This window comes from Cervus canadensis, chromosome X (assembly GCF_019320065.1).
Source record: "Cervus canadensis isolate Bull #8, Minnesota chromosome X, ASM1932006v1, whole genome shotgun sequence".
Lineage (NCBI taxonomy): Eukaryota > Metazoa > Chordata > Mammalia > Artiodactyla > Cervidae > Cervus > Cervus canadensis.
In genome coordinates, this window is record NC_057419.1 from 137477849 (window position 1) to 137491431 (window position 13583).

Below are 13583 nucleotides of genomic sequence, written 5' to 3' on the forward strand. Positions count from 1 at the left end.
ACTTAAATCTTCTGGCTCTCTAAGTGTGATCAGATGGGCTATGGGCCATCTATTCCTGGCTTGGTAACTGTATGAGCCACCAGGGAAGCCCAGTGGTTTGAGCTGATGGTTACACTCACTCCTCCAGGCAGGTCTGATCATCCTGCTTGGAGTAATTTTGATCAACACCATGATCCACTGTAGCCTCATACTAATTATATTGTGACATAACTCCTCAAAGTCCGACCCATCCAGGTCCATGTTGGAGTGACCTATGTTTCTCATGGGTCTTAAAAAATCAAGAGATGAAATTGAGGATTCTGGCTCCTGGCTAAAGACCTATGTGTGATTTTTCAGACCCAGCCACAGGCAGTTACAAAGACTTCATGGTAAGCCTCACATAGAAAAGCTGCCCATCCCATGCCAGAAAGCCTCATATAGGAAAGCGGCCCATCCCACACCAGAATTAGTGCACAGCCAATGCATGTCAGTCTCTGAAGGGAGTTGTAGTTAGGGTATCAGTCCTCCTGGCTGATCATGCTCTTATGCACATCTGCATTGAAAGACCTCTTTATATGGAGCCTTGGTGAAGACCTCTTTATTGAGTGCAGGATGGGGACCTTGAGGACATTTTTTTCTGTTCTCTGTACTTTTCCACTCCTAGCTCTTCCCTCTCTCCCTTCATCCATCCAGCCCTCTGGTATACTAAAAAACAGCAGTTTTTTCCCTCCAAGTTTCTGCAGCAATGAAACAATTCCCCATGCTGAAGCATTTGACCCTCACTGGCACTTTTACACGAGGAAAAATGGAACAGCGGGGAAATCCACACTTTCTCTGGTTTATGTTTTGCTTATACACACTGTCACAGTAAGTGACTAAAAGCTTGACTGTTACTTTCATTTTAGCTTGTTGTCTTAACCAGTACTCTGACACCTGGCAGTTCAGCTCTCTCCAGCTCAGCTGAGCTCCTGACAGGACTTAATTTTTGTTCAGGATCCCAATAACCACACACCATTAACAGTATCTTCCAAAAGCATTTGAATACAGCAGTAACATTTAGCCTTTTACAGAAACCAACAATGAAGTATAAATTCTTGGCCATTCTACTGTTTTATTTAAATATTAGTTTTTGGCTGTAATTCAGTAACTTTTTAATTCATCTGACACTTATCCCATATTAAGATGGCTTCATTTCTTTGGTATTACTGACTGGCAACTTGGCACATACCTTTTGTCCCCGAGGCCCTGGGGGCCCTTCTGGACCTGGAAATCCAGGCAAACCTGGATGGCCTTCCAAACCTGGAAATCCTCTCTCCCCCTGCAATTGGACAAGAAAGAAAGATAAGGTCACTCGTCAATTTTCAAGCAGAAGCATGGATGAGATTCAAAAACATCAAATGACTATCTAGAGAAGATTAATTTATTTATGCTAAATTCAGAGTATCTACTAACATGAAGAAAACTGTATGAGTAGAAAAACACAAACCACTCTAAATTTATATCATATTTGGTAATGTAATCTCTTGCTTTCTCATAAAATTTAAAGGCTTATCAGAGATGAAATAAAGCTGAAACATACTGACATGAAGAATTTAACAGAGAAGATGGCAATAAATTCAGGAAACTAGGTCTGAAGGGGTTACAATGAAATAAGTATGGTACACAGATGAAGAAGGTTAAAAGAACATCAGAGAAGATTTCAGGTTTGTAGGAGAGCATAGAGTTGTAGGATTATTCATAATGGAAATTAATTAGCTGGTTAGGGATAAGTTAGCTAGAAAAGGGCTTGATAATATCAAGATCTTTATATATTTTTTCTGATTGTAAAATTAAATTAAAAAAGGAGTCCATGTTTGTTCTGGTAAAAAGGAAAAAGAAAAAACCACCACTAACTATGACTCAAGTCCCAGTTCTGACCACAGCACTTATCAACACCAGCACAGGAGGGCTGCCTACCTACTAGTGAGGATCCACCACATCTTGTCAGCATCTATCAACAAAGGTTGCCTGATGTACAAATCTCTACAACCAGATAGGTGGGGGCTACAGAGCCACCATGTGTACTAACATACCATTAGACATATTAGAGTTAGTTAACTTGCATACAGTCAATTATGCAAAGAGTAAAAACCCCAACATCTCCAGGGGATCCAATCACAGAAAGCAAATTCACCACTATTACATTTAAGAACCCCAAGGGCTCATAGTTCCAAGGCATGAGCTTTCAACTGCTCGGCTGCACGCAGTTCCTCTACTTTTCTAAGGCTTGAAGGTTGAGTCTCTGGCCAAAGGCTCTGGACCTTGTTCTGGGAACCCCTCTCCCCAGATTCTATCCACAATGACAGCCTAGGCAGCATGTGAGAAAGACGAAGCATGTATATCTACAAGGCAACTAACTAATGGCCCATAAGAGGCATATACCCCTGGAGATTAAGGAGCAACAGACTTTCATTCACAATCCCAGTGGGTGGGGGTGTGTGTGTGTGTGTGTGTGTGTGTGTGTGTGTGTGTGTGTGTGTGTGTGTGTGTGTGTGTGTGTGTGTGTGTGTGTGTGTGTGTGTGTGTGTGTGTGTTAAGTACTAAGTTTAGCCTGGATAGCTTAGATAATCTTGTACTGAATAATTTCTTGTTATGTTAAGTCATACTATAATAAATATAAGAACTTTGAAAAGGCTACTTCTGGTCAATTTTCACTTATTACTTCAAAACCAATGAAGCAAATGTTACCCAATTAATGGTAGGTCTCCACATTCCTGTAGCATTGACAATAATTATCATTATTGACATGTTACTGTATTTTCCATTTTCAATAAATGTATCTCTTTGTTGTTTTAATTACTCATAGGATTGTGATAATTTAGCATCCAAAGGGCTTCCCTGGTGGCTTAGATGGTAAAGAATCATCTGCAATGTGGGAGACCCAGGTTCGATCCCTGGGTTGGGAAGATGCCCTGGAGAAGGAAATGGCAACCCACTCCAGTATTCTTGCCTGGAGAAGTTCATGGAGAGAAGAGCCTGGTGGGCTAAAGTCCATGGAGTCACAAAGAGTCAGACACGACTGAGCAACACACACACACACACACACACACACACAGAATCTCAATTCCATTATTTTGAAGGAAACAGAACAAGAAAAGAGAAATAGAAGATTAAAAAATTTTAGACCTGGATTGCCTCAATTCACTACATAGCCCATTTATAGCAGAGCTGGTAATAGAAATCTAATCAAAAGTGCCAGTCAGAAAGGAAGCTGGGATGAAATAAAATGATCTAGTTGGAGCAGATTTCCATAAGTGGAAAACACAGCTATGTTTTAGGATTTCCACTGGTATTTAGAGCATATCTCTGCCAAAACTTGAGGCTAATGCTTGAAGAGAGCTATATAGTTTCAGAAGCCAAATTGCTACCTGGGCTATAGATAATAGAGGACTAAACTAGAAACTGAAAGTAGAGAGTGCTAAAAAGCTTAACTACACTTGTATTAATAAAAACCATATACCTATACCAGATTCCTATCCTGAAATTTCCTCACATAATAGTCAAACAATGTTGTAGTCCTATCTAGTTGACAGAGCAGTATCATCCCAAGAAAGACAGAAGGGCAGCTACTGGAGGAAAGTAGCAGAAAAATTGCAATAGCAACCCCCAGTCTTCAAAAGGTAGAAAGTTTCCTGCAGTAGAAACTATAGAAGGCTTCCATGAGGAGAGAGTGCAAGAGGGTCCTCTAACCTAATTCCTAATACAGGAAGTAGGGAAAACTGACATTTGTTGCATGCCTACCCTTTCTACTGGTTGTCAGGCAATTATTTAATCCTTATAACTACCTAGATTTTACTGTAATTTGCTAGTTACACTCACTAACATAGAAAATGATGTGGTATACCTATTTCTGAAGGTCAAACTTAAAAAAAACTGGTTTGTGCTGCCTGCCCACATTTGGATAAAAAAAAATTCTTCTCATTTTTCTTTGTGGAATAATAGTCTTCTCTCTCTGCCTGTCCCTTAAATATTGGTATTACATTGAATGTCCTCTTTTGACCCTTTCTCTGGGATATCTCAAATATCAACATATTTTTTCCTAAAAGCTGGGCTCACAGGGCCCAATGTCTTAAACATCTCCTCTTATATATCCACACAGGCACCTAACACTCAACAATAACAATAGCAAATGTGTACTGAACGCTTTCTATGTGCCAGAGTTCATTCTTAATTCTTTCCATGTTTCATCTTATTTAATCCTCCCAATGACAATATTCAGTTCAGTTCAGTCGCTCAGTCTTGTCTGACTCTTGCGACCCCATGAATTGCAGCACGCCAGGCCTCCCTGTACATCACCAACTCCTGGAGATTACTCATACTCATGTCCATCAAGTTGGTGACACCACCCAGCCATCTCATCCTCTGTCGTCCCCTTCTCCTTCTGCCCTCAATCCCTCCCAGCATCAGGGTCTTTTCCAATGAGTCAACTCTTCACATCAGGTGGCCAAAGTATTGGAGTTTCAGCTTCAGCATCGGTCCTTCCAATGAACACCCAGGACTGATCTCCTTCAGGATGGACTGGTTGGATCTCCTTGAAGTCCAAGGGACTCTCAAGAGTCTTCTCTAACACCACAGTTCAAAAGTAACAATTGTTCGGTGCTCAGCTTTCTTCACAGTCCAACTCTCACATGACCACTGGAAAAAGCATAGCCTTGACTAGACGGAACTTTGTTGGCAAAGTAATGTCTCTGCTTTTTAATATGCTATCTAGGTTGGTCATAACTTTTGTCCCAAGGAGTAAGTGTCTTTTAATTTTGAAGTAGAACCTATTTTGTGAGTAAGAGGTACACATAAAAATTTAACAGGAAGGCCACTTTATAATCACAATAAGAAAGTTATGTGATCATGGAAATAAAAAATAAATTCTAAGAATAGTTTCTTGGGGCTTCCCTGGTGGTACAGTGGTTAAGAATCCATCTTGCAATGCATGGGACACCAGATTGATCCCTGGTGAAGGAGGATTCCACAAGCCATGGAGCAGCTAAGCCTGTGTGCTGCAACTACTGAAGCCCACAAACCTTAGAGCCCATAGTCTACAACAAGTGAAGCCACCACAATGAGAAGGTCCTGTACTGCAACTAGAGAGTAGCTCTCACTCACTGAAATTAGAGAAAGTCTGAGTGCAAAAATGAAGACCCAGCACAGCCAAAATGTAAAACTAAATAAAAATAAAAAAACAATTTATCAAAACAGATACACAATTAACAGGAAAAATACTGGATTTCTGAGGATAGGAAAAATTAAAATTAGGACAAACTGTCACAGTGACAATTATAATTAAAATTATTTGGGGATTATACTATTGTAAAAAGTAAAAATTATATAAACCTATGGGCAAAGCAATACCCTTAAAAGACAAACGGAAACAATGACTTAATTAGGTAATGCAATTATAATGGTTTTACAATTATATAAATTATGGGCAACCGTGTCTTCTTTTGTGTAATTTCTATTGTGTTTGTAATTATATAGCACAAAGAAATATTTGAAGTGATTAGAACAAGAATATGGATCTTTAGGAACGGTCAAAATGGAAATAATCTAGGTCAGAAGATCTCAAATTTTAGCTTGCATCAGAACCACTTGAACAGCTTGTTGAAACAAGGTTACCTGGTTCTGCCCCCAGAGTTAGATTTAGTAGGTCTGCTATGGAGCCTAAGAATCTGCATTTCCAACAAGCTCTCAGTAAATGCGGATGCAACTGGTAGAGGGGCCCACTTTGTTTAGATAATATTTGACTATGACATGAATTTCGGGATGTCAATTGATTGATTTCTTATTCTCATCAGCAGTCTGGTGAATTTTGTTTTTAGCAGTATGTACTTGAACTCATTCCTTTGGCAAAATGTACATGCTTCTGTGTTAAACTTATTTTTAAAAAGCAGTTTTATTGAAGTAAAATTAATATACAATAAATTTCACTTAAAGTACACAATTTGAAAATTTTTGTCATATATGTGACAACCAAAATAATGAACATATCTATCACTCATAAAAATTTCCTTGTCTTTTCAACAAATGGTGCTGGAAAAACTGGACATTCCCTGCCAAAAAAAAAAAAAAATCTAGACACAGACCTTACACCTTCACAAAAATTAATTCAAAATGGATCAGAGACTTAAATGCAAAATATAAAACTCCTAGAAAATAACATGGGAGAAAACCTAGACGACCTTGGATATGGTGGTGACATTTTAGATGTCACAACAAGGGCACAATCCACAAAAGAAATAATTGATAAGCTGGACTTCAAGAAAAACTTCAATGAAAAACTTCTGCTCTGCAAGAAACAATGTCAAGAGAATGAGAAGACAAATCACAGACTGGGAAAAAATATTTTCAAAAGATACATCTGATAAAGGACTGTTATCCAAAGTAGACAAAGAACTCTTAAAAACTGAACAATAAGAAAACAACCTGATTTAAAAATGGGCCAAAGACTCTATGGGGCTCCCCCGGTGGCTCAGACTGTAAAGAATCAGCCTACAGTACAGGACACCTGGGATCGATCCCTGGGTCAGGAAGATCCCCTGGAAAAGGGAATGGTTACCCACTCCAATATTCTTGCCTGGAGAATTCCATGGTCAGAGGAGCCTGGAGGGTTACAGTCCACGGGGTCGCAAAGAGACACAACCAAGAGACAGAGACTCACTCACAAAAACTTTAACTGATACCTCACTGAAAAAGATATATAGATGGCAAATAAGCATATAAAAAAATGCTCCACATCATATGTCATCAGGGAAATGGAAATTAAAAAATAACAATGAGATACCTCTACACACCCATTAAAATGGCCAAAATCCAGGGTATTGACAATACCAAATGCTGACAAGGGTGTGAAGCAACAGGAACCCTCATTCATTACTGGTGGAATGCAAAATGGTGCAGCCACTTTGGAAGACACTTTGGCAGTTTCTTACAAAACTAAACATACTTTTATCATATGATCTAGCAATCGTGTTCCTTGGTATTTACCCACAGGTGTTTAAAATTTATGTCCATACAAAAACCTGCATGTGAATGTTTATAGCAGTTTAACTCATAATTGCCAAACCTGGAAGCAACCAAGATGTCTTTTGGTAGGTGAACAGATAAAATGTGGTGCATCCAAAGGAATATTATTAATATCAGTCCAGAAAGAAACAAGCTATCACACCATGAAAAGACATGAAGGAAATTTAAATGCATAACACTAATTGAAAGGAGCTAATCTGAAAAGGCTGCATACCATGTAATTCTATCTATATGACCTTCTGGAAAAGGTAAAATTATACCAACAGTAAAAATATCGGTGGTTGCCAGTGGGTACAGGTTGGGGAGAGCAATAGAGGGAGCAGAGTTTTTTTTAGGTCAGTGAAAATACTCTGTATGATAATTTAATATGGATGCCTGTTATTATACATTTTTCCAAACACAAAGAAGGTATAACACCAAGAGTGAACGCTAAGATAAAATATAAATTTTGGGTGATAATGACATATCAATGTAGGTTCATCATCAACTGTAACAAATGTACCACTATGGTATAGCTGGGGAAGCTATGCATGTGTGGGGGCAGGGCACATACGGGAAATCTGTATCTCTTTCAATTTTTCTGTGAACCTAAAACTGCACCAAAAAAATAAAATTTTTTAAAAATAACAATATTAAAGGAAATATTATAAATAATAAAAAAATTTCCTTGTCCCCCTTTATGTCTTCCTCCTGCCTCTACTTATAACCCCAGGAAATAACTGATTTGCTTTCCATCACCTGGGATTAATCTGCATTTTTCAAAGTTTTTTATTAATGGAATAATACAGAATATACATTTTGTCTAACTTTTCACTCAGAATAATTACTTTGTGATTTAGAAGTGTGTCAATAGTTCATTCTGTTCTACTGCTGCATAGTAGAGTAGTATTCCATTGTATGTATATACATATATCACCCTTGAACAACAGGAGGGTCAGGAGTGTCAACCCCTGTGTGGTTAAAAATCTAAGTATAATTTTACAGCTGGTGGTCCAAATCATCAGTTCTGTAACTATGGATTCTAATCAACTGCAGACTGTATACTACTGTAGTATGTATTTATTGAAATAAATCTGAATATAAGTAGACCCATGAAGTTAAAATCCATGTTGTTCAAGGATCAGCTAAACTACAATTTGCTAAGATTCAATCACATGTTAAAAGGCAGTTGAGTTGATTCCTGTTTCCGGCTATTAGAAATAGAGCTACCATGACATCATGTACAAGGATGGCATAGACACATGCTTTCATTTCTCATGGGTAAATAAATGCCTAGGAAGAGAGGGGGTCATATGACAGGTTTATGTTAACCTGTTTAAGAAACTGCCAAACTATTTTCCAAAGTATTTATATCATTCTATATCTCTACCAGCAATCTGTGATAATTTCAGTTGCTCCACACCTTTGTATTTGGTATGGTTATGTTCTAGTATTTACACATTTCTATAGGCTTATAGTAGTATCTCTTCATAGTTTTATTATACATTTCCCTAATTAATAATGTTGAGTAACTCTTCATGTGTTTACTTGCCACCATCTATATACCTTCTTTTGGGAAGTGTCTTCAAATCTTTTGCCAACTTGTTTTTAATTTAATTTTACTTGGGGATGTTTATTATTTAGTTTTGAGATTTCTTTATATATTCTGGTTTTAAGATTCTTATCAGATAGGTAATTCATTAATATTTTTCCCTAGACTGTGGACTGTCTTTTCATTCTCTTAGTATCTTCAGAAAAGAATACATTCTTGGGCTTCCCTGGTGGCTTAGTAGTAAAGAATCCACCGGCCAATGCAGGAGACATGGGTTCGATCCCTGATCCAGAAAGATCCCACATGTTGTGGAGCAACTAAGCTCATGCCTCACAACTATTGAGTCTGTGCTTTAGAGCCTGGGAAGCCCGTGCACCTTAGAGCCCATGCTCTGCACCAAAAAAAGCCATGTGGGAACTTAGTTCCCTGACCAGGGATCAAACCTGAGTAAACCACTCTACCACAAGGAAGTCCCAACACCTGAATTTTGTGCGTACTAAATAGCTTCAGCCAAGTCCAACTCTTTGTAACTTTATGGAATAGCCCGCCAGGCTCCTCTGTCCATGGGATTCCCCAAGCAAGAATAATGGAATGGGTTGCCATGCCCTCCTTCAGGGGATCTTCCCCATCCAGGAATCTAACCCAGGTCTCCCACATTGCAGGCAGATTCTTTACCATCTGAGCCACCAGGGAAGCCCCACTTGAATTTTAGAATCAGCTTAATTTCTACAAGAAAAGTAAGAAGGTCTATTAATCTGTATATAAATTTGGAGAGAATTGGCATCTTAGTAATGTTGAGCACTTTAATCCCTAAACATGATATATATCTATGTTAATTCAGGTATTCTTTTATTTCTCTCAACAATATTTTTGTAGTTTTCAGTGCACTGGACTTACATATTTTTGTCTGACTTGCTCCCATGCATTTCAAATTTCTGGTGCTCTTGCAAAAGGCATTTTACAACTCCTATTTCCAAATTTTCATTGTTACTATATATACATATAAATGATCTTTATTGATCTTATCAGGTTTGTTTATTTTGATCTTTCTACACTCACAAAGTTTATGAGCATTTTAGTATTGTTCATCTACAAAAAAAGAGAGTTTTGTTCTTCCATTCTAGTATGGATGCTTTTCCTTTTCTAGTCTTACTGCACTGGCAATGTTGAATAGAAATAGCGAGAACAGACATGTTCCTGATCTTAGAAGAAAGGGATGTAGTCTTTCTCCACTGAATATAATTTTGGCTATAGGGGTTTGGTAGATGCTCCTTAAGATTAAGGAAATCCATTCTATTTCTAGTTTGCTGAGATTTTTATCAGAAATTGATGATGAATTTTGGTAAATGCTTTATTTGTATCTATTGAGATAATTATATGGTGGGCTTATTTATGTTTAAAATTTTTATTTAGTTTTTTAACATGGTGAATTATAATTTTTGATTTTCAAATATTAAACCTACCATGCATTACTTGCATAAACCCTACCCTACTTGGTAAGAACATATTATCTGCTTTATATGCCATTGGATCTGATTTGCTAAAATTTTGTTCTTCATTTCTGCAGCTCTATTAATGAGCTATAGTTTAATGATTTTTAACTTTTGTCTTTGGCTTGGTTTTAGGGCTTATTTTGTTTCATAAAATTAGTTGGACATCAGTCCTTATCCCTCCACTGTGTGAGTTTATGCAAGACTGATATTGTTTCTTACATAAATGCTTCATATAATTCATCAGTGAAAACTTCTGGACTAGAATTTTTATGTGAGTGTGGGAAGGGTTTGATAATTCAATTTCCTTAGTAGATATATAGCTATTCATATTTTGTTTCATTTAGTTACTTAGTTGGTTAGGTGTTAGGTAATGTGTGTTTCTCAAGTTATTTGTCCACCTTTCTTCAGTCTTCTTCATTCTGCTGTTAAAAGCCCATCTGGTAAATGGTTCTTTCTCATATTTTGCTTTTCAAATCTAGATTTTTCTTTTCTTTTTTTTTTAACACAATTTCCAGTACTCTGATTCTCTATCTGTTCACTTATTATTAGCAGAGTTCCCTTTAAGCCAACAAATATATTTATCCTGTCTGCTTTAAATCAGTCTCCCTTTTTAATCATTTAATTTCACTGTCAGTTGCTGATTCATAGTGGCTAGGTTTATGCTATTTAATCATCAGCAATACTTTGTAATTAGTTGTCTAAAAATTCTAACATCTGTGTCATTTCAGAGTTAGTTTTCATTTATTGGTCGTTTTCTTGACTATGGGTCACTTTTACTTGTTACTTCACAGATCTTGTTGTGTTAGTGTCTAGTAAGTTTTAATTGCATACTGGACATTGTACTTAATACATACACACATCCTGGATTCTTTTATATAGTCTGAAAAGTACTGAACATTTGTTTTAGGAAATAGCTAACTTGGCTGAACTAACACTTAAAACTCCATTTTCCTTTCAATGGACAGCAGTTAAATCTGTGTTGCCTTATTGCGGCCTTTAAGCGGTTCCTTTCTGCTGGGTTGAATGAATCTTCCTGTATACATACAAAGTTCAAGGTTCAATCAAGTATTTGGGTGACATTTGCAAGCAGATATTTGGGCTCTCCATTCTGTAACTCTCTCCATTCCAGCATATCTCCCATCATTTTATAGCCATTCTGGCATCCTCAATTCTGTCCTTGACTTCTCAAGCCACTAGGACTGTGGTTTTCTGTCTGCCATCTTACCATCCGTTGCCATGCAGACTGAAAGGTACACCCAGGATAAAAAGGTACATAAGTGCAAACATGCCCACTATACTTCCCTTCTTTAAGAGGTAGAATTTGCTCTACTGTTTTCCTACTTTGGTCACTCTCCTATACTACTAAATAGTTGTTGTATTTTGTCCAGAATGTTCACTTCTTAAGAAGAGTTAATCTGATAAAAGTCATTCCGCTAATGTCAGAAATGAATCCCTCTTGGTCTTTTTACCACTACAGAAATTACCTTTACCATAAAACTACTCCCCTCAAACTAATGTTACTCAAATAATGGTTCTGTATAACACTCTTCAATTATTATTAATAGGTGTTCTGTTGGAAGGAAAGTGGGTTAAATAAAGCTTAGAAATATAGCTTTGCAAAACAAATAGGTTTCTTTACTCCAGGACTTTTAAACACCTTTAATATGCTAGCGTACCTTCTATATGCCTAAATGGAATATGCTCAAGATACTGTCCTGAACTTTTTCTTATATAATTAGTAACATTCAGTGATTCATTAAAAAATATTGAGTCCCAAAGAATGAAGACTAGAGTATGATCGCCTTCCTCCAGTACAATTCTTTTTAAGCTTCAGTTCACTATCCCTTTTTAAACACATCTAATTTCAGGGTCAGTCACTGATTCCTAGTGGCTAGGTTTATGCTATTTAATCATCATTAATACTTTGTAATCATCATATCTATACAGTAAGGATGCTGTTATGAGAAAAGTAAGATGAAAGTAAAGATGCAGTAATCATTAACTTACATGGAGTAGATAAAAATACATGAAATTGCCTAGTATGGTGTCTAGCATAGATTAGTAGCCTGATAAATGTTTTGTTCCTTAAGTGTTTTTTTACTTTCTTTTGCCTATTAAGTCAGTGATTACAAGATTCATCAGAGATTGAATGACTATAGTTATCAGGCCAAAGGCAGTCAGAAGCCCATTTTGTATAGTCTAAAAGCTAAAAATCTTTTTAACATTATTAAAGGACTATTTTTTAAAAAGGAGAAAAACATGTGAAAGAGACCTTATATAGCTCAAAAAGCCTAAAACATTTGCTATTTGGCTTTTTACAGAAAGTGTTTGCTGACTTCTGAGATACAGTCTAATCCTTGTAGTAATCTAAAATAAGCAGCATAGTAAAATTCATTTTACTTAATATTAATTAATTAATATTTAATTAATTTATTTATATATTTATTTTATTATGTTCATTTTAATTATATGCTGGGAAGTCCTATTTTTTTAATTAAAATCAGTATTTTATTGGTTTTCTAAATTTTTGAAGGATTAATTCATATCTTACCTTTTCTCCTTTTATACCACTACAGTCACACTTTGATCCTGGAGAACACCCATAGCAAGCCTATAAGGAAGAAGAAATGGGAGCAAAATCGTTAAATACGAACCTAAAAACCAGATTCTGACTTATGGCTCAGATGAATTCAACAATCCAAACTTTTAAAGCAACTACCATAAAAATATCTAAATGGATAAATACTAAACTATAAACAATGTTTATCTCTGAGGAATCATCCATCTTTTATTGTATACATTTCTGTTTGAACTCTTTAAAATGAGAAAATACAATAGTATAAAGTGAAAGAGTCTTTTTAAAAATGAAAAAAAAATCCATACAACTTCCCTTTAATATAATTTTCAGCTCTAAGGAACTCCTTTTTTCTCTTAACATCGCTTGTAAGAAATTACCTCTCAATCTATGTTAGCAAAGACTTTGGCAACTAGCCAAAGATGACTGCCACTTAAAGTCCCTTGATTTCTGCATTCATTAGCAATCAGGGAGCATGAAATATATACTACCTTTTACCACATTTCTTTCCTTTGCTTCCACTCTTTCATCACTAGTAGCTTAGTCTCTAATACCTCCAAGCTTTACTTCAGATGCTGTTCCCAGAGCTTAGGTGTCTTAAACAGCCACTACTAACACATTCATTCACTCATACTAGGAACTGAAGTCCTGGAGCCAGAAAAATATCCTTCTCCAAAATAAGAACCTATAGGACAAGAAGACAACAGATGATGTCTGCCATTTAGAACTATCCTTTACTCTTGCATGAAGTTGAACTGCTTAGAAAAACAAATAGTAATTAGTTTAACATATGTAGATAGTTCACCATTCATGTAAAATAAGGGGTTATGCTCCCCATCAAATAAAAGACATTTTTATATGATATAAATATGTAAATGAATGTTTATAATGTTCAGCCTTGGGAGGCTATGATTTAAAATGTACCGTAGCCTCCTTCCCAACATTCCAT

At 36.5% G+C, this 13583-nt stretch overlaps 1 protein-coding gene across 5 annotated transcripts in view; it reads right to left on the reverse strand.

The window, feature by feature from the left end:
* The window catches only part of COL4A5 (collagen type IV alpha 5 chain), a 240450-nt gene that overhangs the window by 111480 nt on the left and 115387 nt on the right, over window positions 1-13583 (reverse strand). For all 5 annotated transcript variants that reach the window (XM_043459101.1, XM_043459098.1, XM_043459100.1 and 2 more), the window contains exons 2-3: window positions 12611-12670; window positions 1208-1297 (exon numbers count right to left, since the gene is read on the reverse strand). In XM_043459101.1, coding sequence (XP_043315036.1) covers window positions 1208-1297; window positions 12611-12670 — 150 coding nt within the window. The remainder of the gene's footprint in view (window positions 1-1207; window positions 1298-12610; window positions 12671-13583) is intronic.